This window comes from Podarcis muralis, chromosome 6 (assembly GCF_964188315.1).
Source record: "Podarcis muralis chromosome 6, rPodMur119.hap1.1, whole genome shotgun sequence".
Taxonomy (NCBI): domain Eukaryota; kingdom Metazoa; phylum Chordata; class Lepidosauria; order Squamata; family Lacertidae; genus Podarcis; species Podarcis muralis.
Window position 1 is genome coordinate 85,258,990 of NC_135660.1, and position 14,658 is coordinate 85,273,647.

Genomic DNA, 14,658 nt, shown 5'->3' on the forward strand with positions numbered 1-14,658 from the left:
CTGTGAGAAGAACCGTGACAGTAGGGCCCCTGACGCCCCACTCCCAATTCACCATTTAGCTAGATTTTTAGTCTATACCCCTAACCCAGGACACTAAAAAAGCAAAGCTAGGAAAGAAGGGAGGTTGCCACTAGCGCTGTGATCTAAACCACTGAGCCTCTTGGGCAGGTTTCCTCAAACTTGGCCCTCCAGATGTTTTCGGCCTACAACTCCCATGATCCCTAGCTAACAGGACCAGTGGTCAAGGATGATGGGAACTGTAGTCTCAAAACATCTGGAGGGCCAAGTTTGAGGAAGCCTGCTCTTGGGGCTTGCTGATCAGAATGTCGGTAGTTTAAATCCCCGTGACGGAGTGAGCTCCCGCTGCTCGGTCCCAGCTCCTGCCAACCCAGCAGTTCGAAAGCACGCCAGTGCAAGTGAATAGGCAAAGCTGTGGCGGGAAGGTAAACAGCATTTCTGTGCACTCTGGTTTCCGTCACGGTGTCCCGTTGCACCAGAAGCAGTTTAGTCATGCTGGCCACGTGACCCGAAAAGCTGCCTGTGGCCAAACACCGGCTCCCTTGGCCTTAAATCGAGATGTGTGCCATAACCCCATAGTCGGCTTTGAATGGACTTAACTGTCCAGGGATCCTTTAGCTTTTACTGAGCAAGAACTGGGCCCAATCCACAAGAGTTCTGTGAGAAGCCCTATGCCCCAAACTGCCAAACGTCACTTCCGTCAGGAAATGGCCAGCAGTGGGTGGTAGGGGTAATTGGAACTGGAATTAATTGGAATTAAGTTAAATTAATAGAGGATGCACAGCAGCAAAAGAATTGTGTCCAAAGCATTTATGTCTATAATCTATGTTGCAAAGACCAGTAGCTTGAACAGGAAGATTCTCTGGCTTTGTTAGTTAACGCATATAGACTGGCAACACACTGTCCCACATGAGCTCTTCCTTCTCTTTTTAAATACTGTTTTTATTTACCTTCAATGAGTCCTGCAGCTGGGCAGCAATTGCCTTGGCTTGAGGAGATTCCCCTTCGCCTCGTGCTGCCAGGTCAGCTAACTGGGCAGCCAGCTGTTCCACACGGTCACATTTGGCAAGCAGGTCCTGGCGATAAGGTCCCAGCATGACATTGGCAAGACGGCGACCTTCGGCCACAAGACCCCGGATGGCAGCCTGACCTGCATTGAAAGTGATTCATCTTGCTTAATTTACGGAGCAAGAGAAATTAGAACAGGAGTTCCACCACTGTCAGAGACCAGGCTGAGGAGTACTGCTTTGATGAGGAATGGTGGGAGCCTCCCCCTGCTCATGACCAGGCTCCTGGAGCTGCCCAGGAGCAATGAAGCAGTATAGATTTGGAACAGTGGTTTGCAGAGGGGCACAGTTCTGAAGACAAAAGTTGGGACAAACTGGGGGTTGAACAGCAAAGTGAAGAAGAACTGGGAGAGAGAGAGAGAGAGCTAACAGACTCTCTCTCGCTGGAGAGTGTCCAGCCTATCAGTCCAAGGTCACGTAGAGCAGATAAGGTGGCTACACAAAAAGCACAGTGGTTGTGAGATCAGGTTGCAAGGCGCAGAAGTGACTAGGAGGGAAGTGGGTGGAAACCTTAATTGGGAACACCATCATTCCAAGAATGGCTGCTTTGTTCTTTTGCTGTGATCATTAAAATCTCTTTAAATGGTAAGCGACTCTTTTTGCTTTGTCCTGCTTATCTATGGCCAAAGGGGGAGTAGGAAGCCAATTCCCCGAAGCCTGACAACCACTCAAGAAAGTAAAGCAGAGTTGCCATTGTTAAGCTTTAGTGCCAGCATAACCACTACCTTCCCCTAAGTACTCTGAAATGCTACCATGCTGCAACACGTCCTCCCTAATAACTAGGCAGCCCTTTTTTCTCTGTAGTTTTCCGGGCTTCTACGAGTCAGCTTTGGGATGTCCCACCTGAAGTCATCACAGAGAAAAGACCACTTGTGAAGGGGATTTCTGTGCAGGTAAAAAAAAGATGGCCTCATGGTGCTATATATATTTTTATTTTGGGCTGCCCATTGTTTTCAATTACTCATTCTCCAGTTTGCCTGAGCTTCTCCATCATTTATTTGTTATCTTATGTTTAGCAGAGCCTGTTCTTTGTTATTTTGTTGGCTTCTGCTGTCCTCTCTCCCGGATTTTCCTTCTTTGAGATTCCTGCATTGCAGATTAGATGACCCTAATAATAATAATATTTCCCCAGCCACTGTGGGCGGCTCCCAACAGAATATTAATAATAAAGCGATAAAACATCAAACATTAAAGCTTCCCTTGTGGTCCCTCTTCCAACTTGATAATTCTATGGTTCTTTGGCTTGCCATAATAGAGAGCTGCCGGTTCCAAAGGAGGGAGGGATTGTTGGAAATGATCGTTGGAGCAGTGATTTTGCATTGAGCCACTAGGTGGACCTCGACTCCCACCTGAGTTCACGTTCACACGCACAGAAAAATTAAAACACTCACCTACTCCGCGGTCATCAACTGTAGGGTTGTCTATCCATCTCTGAGCTTGCTCAATCTTCCCTTCTAGATGGACAGCAGCCTTGGCAGGTCTGCTGTTTGCAACAGCCCTGTTGGTTTTAGACTGCAAATTCTGCAGCGATGTCGCTATTTGCTTTGCTAATGCACGGGCTTCGGGAGAATCCCCCTTTCCACTGCAGAGAAGAAGAAAAGTCTGTTAAGGAAACTTCATTAAAATCAGTTCAAAAAGTAGGTTGGTTTCTGTTAATAAGACGTTTATGTATCATAGCTGTGAATATGCTAGTTACTACGCTTAACTACATTCAACAAAGCACTGTGGTTTGCATTTTCACAAAGGATGAGTCAAGGCAATCTTTAAAAAAGGAAAGCAAGTAGCTTAATGAATGAAAGCAAATCCGGCAAGGAAAGTCCAACTAACAACACCAAGTGAAGTTCTTCATTGAACTTGCTTCTATTGAAGACCCTTTCCGGCACATTTAAAAATACTGGGGCCCTAGCAACACTACAAATGCATGTCACTTAAAGGTAAAGGGACCCCTGACCATGAGGTCCAGTTGTGACCGACTCTGGGGTTGCAGCACTCACCTCGCTTTAGTGGCTGAGGGAGCCGGCGTACAGCTTCCGGGTCATGTGGCCAGCATGACTAAGCCACTTCTGGCGAACCAGAGCAGCGCACGGAAATACCGTTTACCTTCCCGCCGGAGCAGTACCTATTTATCTACTTGCACTTTGACGTGCTTTTGAACTGCTAGGTTGGCAGGAGCAGGGACCGAGCAACGGGAGCTCACCCTGTCGCAGGGATTCAAACTGCCGACCTTCTGATCAGCAAGTTCTAGGTTCTGTGGTTTAACCCACAGCGCCACCCGCCAAGGCTTCTTCCAAATAATCCTGGGACATGGTAGCTGGGCAAAGTGCAGAGAATTCTGTTGAGAGAGCCGTTGCACACACATCCTAAACCGAGCTGGACCCTGCGATCATCATTTGAGGACGCTTTTCATGAGCCTCCTATGCTAGAAGTCCGGAGGGCGGCAACACAAGAGCAAGCCTTTTCTGTGGTGGCCCCCCACTTGTGGAATGCTCTCCCCAAGGAGACTTGCCGGGCACCTTTGCTACATCTCTTTAGGCAAAAACATTCCTCTTCCCCCAAGCCTTTGACTAACTGAACAACCTGTGGCCTTTTAAGCTGTATGTGGGGTGGCAGGTGTTGTTTTTGTTATGGTATGTATTCTTTCCGTTTTATTGCAAATTGCCCTGTGATCGTTGGATGAAGGGCGGTATAGAAATGTAATAAATCATAGCTACAGAAACGATGATTCCCATAGTTGTGTGGGAAGAGGAAATGGCCATTGAACTAGTTCCAGTCTCTGGTGTGGACATGCCGAGAGAACGTGTTCCTCTGCCAGCACAAGCTAATGGGACAGCCATACAGCCATACTGCTAGCCAGTCATGAACGCACAAAGCAAACTACAGAGTCCATGAGACTTAGGACCAATGGAACTTACATGGAATCAGCCATGCCCATGTCAATACTTACTGTTTCCGGAGGTCCGACAACTTCGCAGTCAGCGCCGCGATTTCTCCTAGGGACCGCAAAATGTCGTCTCGCTCTTTGGGGTCCTCACAGAGCTCTGCAATTTTCCTGGCTTCAGCCATAATGCCTCGAATGTGTTCCTCTCCTTCGCTTCCCCCATGAGGATCTGCCAGCCAGCTCTTAAGGTAAAAAGAACATGTTGACACACAAAGATCCGCTTAACAGTATCTGAACCTTCTGTGGTGCAATAGTATGAAATGTTATTGTACACCTCAAATTTAGCTAGGTTGAAATAAAGATATTGATGTTCTTTTTCTTTTAAAAAAAGTAAGTAAGATTTTGTTTGAGTTTTAAAAAGATATGGGAGAACAAGATTAACAAAGCTGAAATACGGCCTCAGCCCAGTATACCCGAAGGAGTGTCTCCACCCCCATTGTTCAGCCCGGACACTGAAGTCCAGCTCCAAGGGCCTTCTGGCAGTTCCCTCACTGCGAGAAGTGAGGTTACAGGGAAACAAGCAGAGGGCCTTCTCGGTAGTGGCACCCCCCATCAGATATCAAGGAAATAAGCAACTATCTGATTTTTAGAAGCTATCTGAAGGTAACCCTGTTTAGGGAAGTTTTTAATGTTTGATCGTGTTTTTACTATTCTGTTGGGAGCAGCCCAGAGTGGCTGAGGAAACCCAGCCAGATGGGCAAGGCATAAATAATGAAATTATTATTATTATTATTATTATTATTATTATTATTATTATTTCTGAAACAGAAGTGCATCCTTGAAAGTCACACCTTTGCAGGAAGAGACCTTAAAATGTCATGCTAGAACACTCCCCTTTTCTCTCTTCCACCTTGACATGTGAACGCCAGAACAGGAGTCTTGCTCCGCAAACAGCTACTCTTCAAGAAAGATGAAGGGTGTGACTTGCAAGCATGTGCCCAAGCCTTTCAAAGTACTGCAAGAGGAAGCCCTTATCTGAGAGCCATTGGTGGACAGTCCTTAAAGCAGGTATGAGGAACACAATGCACTACCGAAGATGTTGGACTACAATGCCCCATCAGCTCCTCACCACTGGCCATGGGGCTACCTGGGTCTGATGGGAGCTGATTCCCTGTCCTCCCTTTAAAGTCAAATAACTGCAATGGCTGAAACAAAATAGGATGCCCCGGCTAGAAGAAATCCAAATTATATTATTAATATTGATGCACTTCCTATGAAGCATCACAAAACAATACAAGACGCATATAAATCTGCTGCAAATGCAAAATGCATAGAAAGCAACTGTGTATTTAAAAATGATTAAGGCAAAGCAATTTGAAACCCATTCCAGAGATTGACTGGCGTGAAACAACTGAAGGAGGACCCAATGTAAGAACTAACTTGTATGCTAGTTTACCAGGACCCATTGCGGTTCAGCGGAACTGGGAGGGATCGTTTGCACTGCGATTACCTGAGCGGCATCAATTTTCTTTGCAATTGCCTGCTTAGAGTTGGTCATAGCCTCCAGCTTGCGAGCTGCATTTTCCACTTTTGCTGTGAGTAAATCCAAGCCTTGGGACACTTGCTGAGCCTTCTGCAAGGCTAGCGGTGTAGCACCTTGTCCTCTGTTCAAGGGGAAAGAAAGGCATGTCAAACCCAACACACTCTTGCAGTTATAGCCTACTGACTTAACTAATCCCATGTAAAGTAATCTCAGTAAAGTTAAAGGACCCCTGACAGTTAAGTTCAGTCGCAGACACTGGGGTTGCGGCACTCATCTCACTTTACAGGCCAAGGGAGCCAGTGTTTGTCCACAGACAGTTTTTCCGGGTCATGTAGCCAGCATGACTGAGCCGCTTCTGGCAAAACCAGAGCAGCGCACGGAAACGGTGTTTACCTTCCCGCCGGAGCGGTACCTATTTATCTACTTGCATTTTTTGTGTGCTTTCTAACTGCTAGGTTGGCAGGAGCTGGGATAGAGCAACAGGAGCTCACCTTGTCACGGGGATTCAAACCACTGACCTTCTGATTGGCAAGCCAAAGAGGCTAGGTGGTTTAGACCACAGCGCCACCCACATCCCAATAGCTCAGTAGTTGCTGCTGATTTATATCAGTAGTATTGTAGGATGCAAGTAAGAACTGCAAAGATGGGGGCAAGTTGTCTCTACCCCCAAAAGCTGGGGGCCTCAGTGCCTGGGGCAGGGAATTGGTGTTACTCCTGCCTGAACCACCTTTCTGACTACAATCCGTTCATTTCAGACTGCACATTGTGCTCTTTTCCTTTGCAATGACATTTGCAGAGGACAACATACTTGGTGTGCTGTCACAATGCTGATTAATAAACCACTCAGTGAAAGCTGCCCATTTGCTGCCAATAAAGCTAAAATTCAAAGGAAGCATTTCATGCATGTTGAACTGTTAAAATTACTTTGGCTTAATTGGAAAGCAAGTTTTGAAGACACCGGGATCCATTCTCCAATCCAGATATGAAAGCGTAAGCGTATTTTTTTCTAGGCAGTACAATCAGGCCTCCACAAATCCACTCATCAGTTCATCAACGACAAGTCCCCCTGAAAGGTTCTCAGCGTGACATTAAATGAGCATAATGCTCATGCCGCTTCTGCCAGCTCCAAGTCGCATAATAATTGAAAATCCCCCTGCTCTTTCCTGAGTTCTCTGGCAGACACAGTACACCAGGTGGAGGAGAGGGTTCAGTGGCAACCAGAAACGACAGAAGGCTAGCAAGTCGTGTGAAAATTCATGTATCCCCAAGTGTAGTTAAGATCAGAACTAGAATGCAAATGTGAAATCAAAACAGAAAGGCCCTTAATAAAATAATAAAGTAAGCATTAAGGGCCAGAATTTAAAAGAGGGCACCTGCACGATTCAGTCACTTCTCCCCAACACAAAGCCATCTTTATTTTTAAATGGAAGAATGTGCACATAAGCACTTCCCTTTAAAATTGGGAAAGGTCTATGCTCCTTTAAATAAACGGGAGACGATGCACACCCAAGTCAACATTAGCGAATATGAGATCTTCCAAATAACCAAAAGGGATGTTGACGTGATAATGTATCAGATCACATTATTTAAAAGAAGAACAAAACAACAACTGCTCAGTATTTTAATACACAGAAGGTTGTAATCAACAGAGCAATGTAGCCCCACTGAAGTCAGATAGGTTTCAATTTGTTACAACCATTGATTTCTGCAACTGAATATGCCTTGGGTGGATTCAACCCACAATCACTTGTGCATTTGGGTTTCCTGAACGAGTGGAGGAAGAAATAGCACAAAAGGAAGAGAAAGCTTTGGCAAGACAAAACTGTGCATGAACTGAATTACAGGAATCCTCCATGAAAATTATGGAGGCAGGTGGGGCAGAATGCAGGGCAGAGACTACGCACAGAAACATGATGTCCACCACTATTAGTACGCTGGCAAAATAAAGACTTTTAATTTATCATTTGTGTTGCTTTCTTAGAACGGCAGGGTTGCTATTTCATAGTCCCAGGGTTAAATGTATTGAGTTAGCGAGAAGATGTTTACCTAGCTCGAAGATCAGCCACTTGGTCAGTCAGTTGGCCAAGCATTTTACAGGTTCCTAGAATCTCCCTGCGTTCTTTGCCTGCACAGAGCTCTCCAACTTTTCCAGCTTCATCCAGGATCTGCCTTATGGCTTGCTCACCAGAGTCTCCTAGGAAGCAAGAATGTGGGAATGCAGACAATGAAGACTCATGCATTATTTACGCCGGAGAAAACTACTGAATGTGTTGTGCAAGAAATATAATCCATCGTAATATAACAGCGTACTTGCAGCAGGGTAACGTTGTTCTAGAAACAGGCATATCATTTCATCGGATTAGGTATAACGCACGCCACTAGAACCCAATTAATTTCAATGCTAAGACTAAAGTGGGAGTTATTTTCCTCCTGCATAATTTTAGAGAAAGAATGATACACACACTTCTCAAAAATTTCCATATGTTTCTGTTCTTCGGCATGTACAGCAATCTTTACAACTGTGATAGCGCCATCTCCTGGAGGTCCTCCAGATGTTGTTGGACTACAGTTCCCAGCATCCCTGACTGTCAGCCACAGGTGTGGCGCTACCATTGGGTAGAACTGGGCAACTGGTGGGGAGATAGCAGCGGAGTGGCATTGGAACACAGTTGTGTATGCCACGTACCCTGTCCTGCACGCCTTAGGTTTTCCTGCTGCCTCCCAGTGTTGTGAAATATACTGCTCCATTGCCTGTCTTGAAGTACAAGTCTACCAGTCTGATGAGCTTTGGTACATGCCATGGGACTGGGGCACTATGCCATCCTTTGCTTTGGGTAGCAAAATGTCTTGGGTCAACCTTGATTGGTCATGCTGGCTAGAGCTGATGGGAGCTGAAGTCCAACAGCACCTTGAAGGCCACAGGTAAGCTACTTTTGCTTTAGAGCAGGGTCTCCAGCTGTTTTTGGACTACAACGCCCATCATCCCTGACTTTGCTATCTAGGGATGATGGGAGTTGTAGTCCAAAAACAGCTGGAGGCCCAAGTTGGGGAAACACTGGTTCAGAGCATGTGAAATGTACCCGGGCCATAAAGTATACATGGTATAAGCAAACTTCCAGTTTAGTTTCATCTCCTGTCCAAAGCAACATCTTTACTTTATATGTGGAAAGGAAAATAAACAAGATTCTTCACAATCCAAATCCAGCAACGTTTCATGAAGTTAACTCATGACGGCATGACATAGACACTGCACTTTTATAGGCTTTTCTTACGGGTTTCAGTGAATAAAATACAGATGCAAATCTGATCAATGCTCTCAAGAGCCAACATAACCAAGTCAAGATGCAGAGGCAGCATTAAATTTTATCAGTTACAGTGTTCCACCCTTGTATGCTTATTTTAATGTAGGACACATTTTGGAACAGCAGAGCTCCGCTAGTACGGTAATAAATATGCGACATCTTTCCAAGAAGAGCAGCTGTACCAGAATACTAATTTGGGAAGGGTTCCGAACTAAATAATTTGGATGGTAAGATAAGCAAAGCTTTCCAAACCACTTAGCATAGAATCAATTTGTTTTGCATTAATATTTGAAAGAACAGTGTCTTAAGAGCTTCCATTTGGAGTACCACAGTAATGCTGTAACTGAGTTATCACATCACAGACTAGCTTACAGCTTGTTGTTCAGCACCCCAAGAACCTCAGCTTTCATTTTAATGATAATAACTGTTAAGTTGTGGGTGAACATATCAGACGACACGGTGATTCTTCAAACAGCTCTTGCTTATTCACAGGCCAGAACAGAACTGAACTGAAGGGTTCAGCCAGCCTGCTTATATAGAGCTCCACTACAACGCAACTGTAACACTTTCTGTAACTATCCAATCACTGAACGTCACTTTCAGTCCCTTATTTGCATATGTGGACCTGAGTGAAAACTATCTACAGTATCCCCCTGCTGGCCCAGGGTGAGAACTTCAGTACATAACAATAACAGTGCTAAGGGTGCTAGCTGTTTAAAAGGGTGACACACAGGACTTCAAATTCAGGCTCGAGAGTGTGTAGGTCATGCCTGTTACTCAAAGGTTGGGGAGAGGACAGAGCTAAGGAGTATTTTCAGGGATGGCTCTTCCGTGTCCTGGATAGCTCTTTGCCCTTCCCAACTATTTACAAGAGCAAAATATATTATGGAAAAATAAAAATAAGCTTGGTGTATATTGGATGGGGGGCGGGAGGGCTTGATTTATGCAGGGTGCATATTCTGGGTACAGAATTGTCCTTAGTACAGAATTTTTGGCCTTGCCATCCTAAGTGTGGGTCCAATTTTGATCAATAGCAGCAAGGACTTAATGTTACCTGCTGGAGCGTTGGGGTCTCTAAGCCAGCCCTTGGCTTGGTTCAACTTGGAATCTATTAAGGCCAATGCTCTCTTCATAGCTTCTGTATCCTTTCAGAAAAAGGGGAGGAAAGGCAGATTATCTTAATCATGTTCCACAAAATGCAGGTATGGGAGCAACGGCAGAAACACAAAGTGAAGCACAACTCGCAGAAGAACCAACGGCTTAATGTTAAGTATCAGACACATTCCTGTCACTCAAAATGCAAAAAGGTCGCAGCATGCATTGTTTTAAGGTTTTATTTCCCAAGCGAACAGCAACTCCAGAATGAGGTATGGGCTTTTCAGAACTACCCTAAATGTTAAATATTTAATCTTAAGAAAATAATAATGAAATAACCACACAATTCTCTGCATGCATTCCCCATTTTTCGACGCCCGCTAGGAGAGTGGAATAGCTCCAGTTTGCTGTAATCTAACACAGGTGTCATGGATGCAACCCAGGTTCAGAGGAGGAAAGCACAGATGTCAAGGCCATGGTACCAGGTGTGTTTTTTAAAAAAGGATGTATTAATTCATCCATTCAGGCACTCTCAGTCATACACATTCACATATGCTCTGCAGAGATAATAGTTATATGGCTGCTCGGTCTAACCAGATGGCCAGCCAAGTAGCACAGATGGGTGGGTGGAGATGGGGAAGTGGTGGAAGATTCTTACTGCTCCCACGGGTGCAGCAGAAGTTTTTGCCCCAAAATACCTCTGTCCCCAGAGTTCTCATATTCCACTCCCTCTGTCTCTTGATATATGACAAGTAGACCGACATCACGATTACAGATGTGACCACAGGTCATCATCTTTCAGAGTTATCAGGGTACCTCTAGGTAAATGGGCACCTCTGACCTGGAATATGACATAGCTTCCAAGAAGCGTTATTTTTTTGAAGCCTGATGTTTTGCTTAAAACAAAGTCCTATTTATTTCCTATTTTCCATTTTTTGCAATCTCATCAAGCTCACTTTTATTTCCAGCTCCCATTCATCCTTCTAATTCATGCAGTTCATACTGATTACATTTAAAATCCCCTAAAATACATGAATAAATTTACAAACATCTTCAGAGGCTCATTTTGCAGAATCATAACTAACTGATTACTTATGAACTGCAACGTCACATTATAAGTGTTCCAAAACCCCCCAAATCTTCTGCTGCTTACTATACAGTGGTACCTCGGGTTAAGTACTTAATTCGTTCTGGAGGTCTGTACTTAACCTGAAACTGTTCTTAACCTGAAGCACCACTTTAGCTAATGGGGCCTCTTGCTGCTGCAGCCCAATTTCTGTTCTTATCCTGAAGCAAAGTTCTTAACCTGAAGCACTATTTCTAGGTTAGCGGAGTGTGTAAGCTGAAGCGTATGTAACCTGAAGTGTATGTAACCCGAGGTACCACTGTATTATCTCTCAGTTAGTTACAGTGTCGTAGCATGGTTTGCCAACTCCCCAGGCCACGCGGAGGTGGAGGTGGGTGGGAGAGAAATGGACAGAGTACACATGCGCATTCAACTACCTAACAATATCACCCAGGAGACTGCAGCCACAGAGATAAGAAGAGTCCTTCCATTGTCACTTCCTGGTCGGTGCCCCCCTCCCCCAATGCCACTGGTTAGTTAGTTGTTTTATCTTGCCCAAGGCAACCCAAAGTGACAAGCAAACAATTCACAGAGAGACTCATGCCTGGGCAAGATCAGCAATATGATATATACTGCAAGCAACAATAGCAAGAAATGCAGCTTTAACATATTTATTTCACAGGAAAAGAGCCTTCGGAAGTAGGTAGTACGATCAAAGGATGAATGTAAAAGATTGATTGGTTTCTAATTGCTTAGAAAATGCAACTATTCCTCTAAAGAATAGGCAACTGGCTGACCAGGGGTTCACTCTGTTTCCCAGGCTGCCCCTCATCCAAACCCAAGGACACGGACCCCTCTTACAATGCACCTCAGGTGCTTTCTACTGCATGAGCCAAGATGCAGGTGAAGGTGATTCTCCATCAACACCTCCACAGCAACAGAAGCTGTAGCTGGAACTTATGCTCCATAGGTGCTTGGCAGTGTGTAGCTTGTCGTCCGCAGGTATGAGAGATGCTTCAGGAATTCTTAGCCAATATCGGAGGGAAAGCGGCCTAATCTGAAAGGTCTGCCCAAGTTTGTGTTGGTTCATGCTGAGGAGGAAGGAGTTACAAGGACCCAGAGCCAGTGTGGTGTAGTGGTTAAGAGTGGTGGACTCGTAATCTGGTGAACCGGGTTCGATTCCCCGCTCCTCCACATGCAGCTGCTGGGTGACCTTGGGCTAGTCACACTTCTTTGAAGTCTCTCAGCCTCACTCACCTCACAGAGTGTTTGTTGTGGGGGAGGAAGGGAAAGGAGAATGTTAGCTGCTTTGAGACTCCTTCGGGTAGTGATAAAGCGGGATATCAAATCCAAACTCTTCTTCTTCCCTTTGCCATGGCAGAGAAGCAAGTTTTCAGGTAAAGTCAACATTACTGGCCTTTCAAGCTCTCACTTGATGCAAAACAATATGGCCCCTTTATACAGATGACTTGCCAGCCAGGCTCTAATATCTATGAAGTGATATAGTCTGGAGGGCCTGAGCCATATCTGCATTTCATTACCAAAAAAGGCAACGCTCGAAGGAACACACCAAGCCCAACTTTCTGACACAAGTGCTAAGTTAGTCACCACGTATAGGCTCTCCAACGTCTCTTGGTACCAGAATCTTTGGAGAGCATACAGCCAACAAGAGCGGAACACCTTCTAGGAATCTAATTCACATACTGCAGACTAAAATGGGAGGGAAGGGTAAACCCATGTAGTCCATTTGTAAGACACTACACAGCATCTAGATGGTTACAGGTTAAAATCAAAAGGGCAACAAGGATTAATCTGAAGAAGGTATCCCGTTTGCAGCTCGGGGATTTTCTCTCTGGGAACTAATCAGAATAGAATCACACAGAGAGAAAAAGCACAGTATCGTTCCCCCGTCTTCAAAATTCAAATTACACCCCCCCCCCAAGACAAAAGGAGCACAAACTAATTATTATTATTATTAAATAAAGGTAAAGGGACCCCTGACCATTAGGTCCAGTCGTGGATGACTCTGGGGTTGCGGCGCTCATCTCACTTTACTGGCCGAGGGAGCCGGTGTACAGCTTCTGGGTCATGTGGCCAGCATGACTAAGCCACTTCTGGCGAACCAGAGCAGCGCACGGAAGCGCCGCTTACCTTCCTGCCGGAGCGGTACCTATTTATCTACTTGAACTGTTGTGTTTTCGAACTGCTAGGTTAGCAGGAGCAGGGACCGAGCAACGGGAGCTCACCCCGCCACGGGGATTCGAACCGCCGACCTTCTGATCGGCAAGTCTTAGGCTCTGTGGTTTAACCCACAGCACCACCCACGTCCCCTACTATTGAATAGGGTATCCTTATTTTCATTGGAAATTTTTGGGAGGGTATGGGTTTATGTGACATGGGGGAATATTTCAATGTACACACACCTGCATTCTGCAATGGTACAATCTTAGCAATACAGTCATACCTTGGTTCTCAAACGCCTTGGTACTCATACATTTTGGCTCCCGAATGCCGCAAACCCTGAAGTAAGTGTTCCAGTTTGTGAATGTTTTTTGGAAGCCGAATATCAGACGTGGCTTCTACAGCTTCTGATTGAGTACAGGAAGCTCCTGCAACCAATTGAAAGCCGTGCCTTGGTTTTTGAATGTTTTTGGAATTTGAATGGACTTCCGGAACGGATTATGTTCGAGAACCAAGGTACGAATATATGTGCTTTTTGCTTTGACTGCAAGTAGAAAACTTCAAGTAGAATTCCTTTCAAATGGTCAGACTTAAAATGTTCGCATAACCATCAAAAGAAAATCTGTTAGTTGTCTTACAGTTCAATCATATACTTGACTGTGCAGAAGCAAGTCCTACTGAGTTTACAGTCTTAGGTGTGGATGGGGGGAAAGGAAGGCAATGAGAGGATAAACAACAACCTTCTTAGTCTGCTCTCTGACAGATCAAGAAATTACATCACTGACAGGTAATCTATAGCAGCAAAGCTTAGCAACAGGATATAAGAACGCCGATTAAATATTATAAGCCTGCACAGAGAAATATTGGCTGCAATCCAATATGTGCAGAAGAAGCCCCACTGCTGCCCTATGGGAGATGTTGGTCCATGAATACAAGCCATTCAATGGCAGACAAGCCAAGGGAAAACTCCATATTGAGCTCCTGGTTTGCAGCTTAATAGTTGGAAGGTGTGGGTGGATTTTTCAGGCTAGTCAACATTTTCCTTCTAAAAAGGTATAAAGCCCAGGAACGGATTCCTTTGTTCTCCACAGCAGCTCCCAGTGCAGAGTACGAAAGCTCTCATTCTGAAAGATCTATCGGTTGAGTTAGTACCTTGGCAGTTCAGCGATAAATATATCTCAGAATGAATTCTAAATGCCAGCAGGTATTTTGGGGGGAGCTTACTAAACAGGAAACGGGAGCTACAGTCAGGATTGTTCTTGGGCATCTTTCCATCTGAAAGCCTTTCCATTTCAGAAGATGCCCCTATTTCACAGGTGCTTCTTACGCAATATGCTCTCTTTGAACCCATTCTGATATCGCTGGATGAACTCTTCCCCTCTTTTAGAAACCACATCCACTCCCAATGCCTAAAAAGCTAAGTTTCCCCTAACAAGAGTATTTGTAATACCCAAATATGGACAATGGGGGTGGGTTGGTAGAAAGCCATTCAGCAGAAAAATACCAGC

General features: G+C 45.0%; 1 protein-coding gene across 4 annotated transcripts in view; it reads right to left on the reverse strand.

The window, feature by feature from the left end:
• The window catches only part of VCL (vinculin), an 87,921-nt gene that overhangs the window by 22,691 nt on the left and 50,572 nt on the right, over positions 1-14,658 (reverse strand). For 2 of the 4 annotated variants that reach the window (XM_077930648.1, XM_077930649.1), the window contains exons 7-12: positions 9,863-9,956; positions 7,553-7,700; positions 5,474-5,627; positions 4,030-4,205; positions 2,477-2,667; positions 969-1,168 (exon numbers count right to left, since the gene is read on the reverse strand). In XM_077930648.1, coding sequence (XP_077786774.1) covers positions 969-1,168; positions 2,477-2,667; positions 4,030-4,205; positions 5,474-5,627; positions 7,553-7,700; positions 9,863-9,956 — 963 coding nt within the window. The remainder of the gene's footprint in view (positions 1-968; positions 1,169-2,476; positions 2,668-4,029; positions 4,206-5,473; positions 5,628-7,552; positions 7,701-9,862; positions 9,957-14,658) is intronic. The other 2 variants (XM_028729081.2, XM_028729079.2) reach the window with 1 other exon arrangement.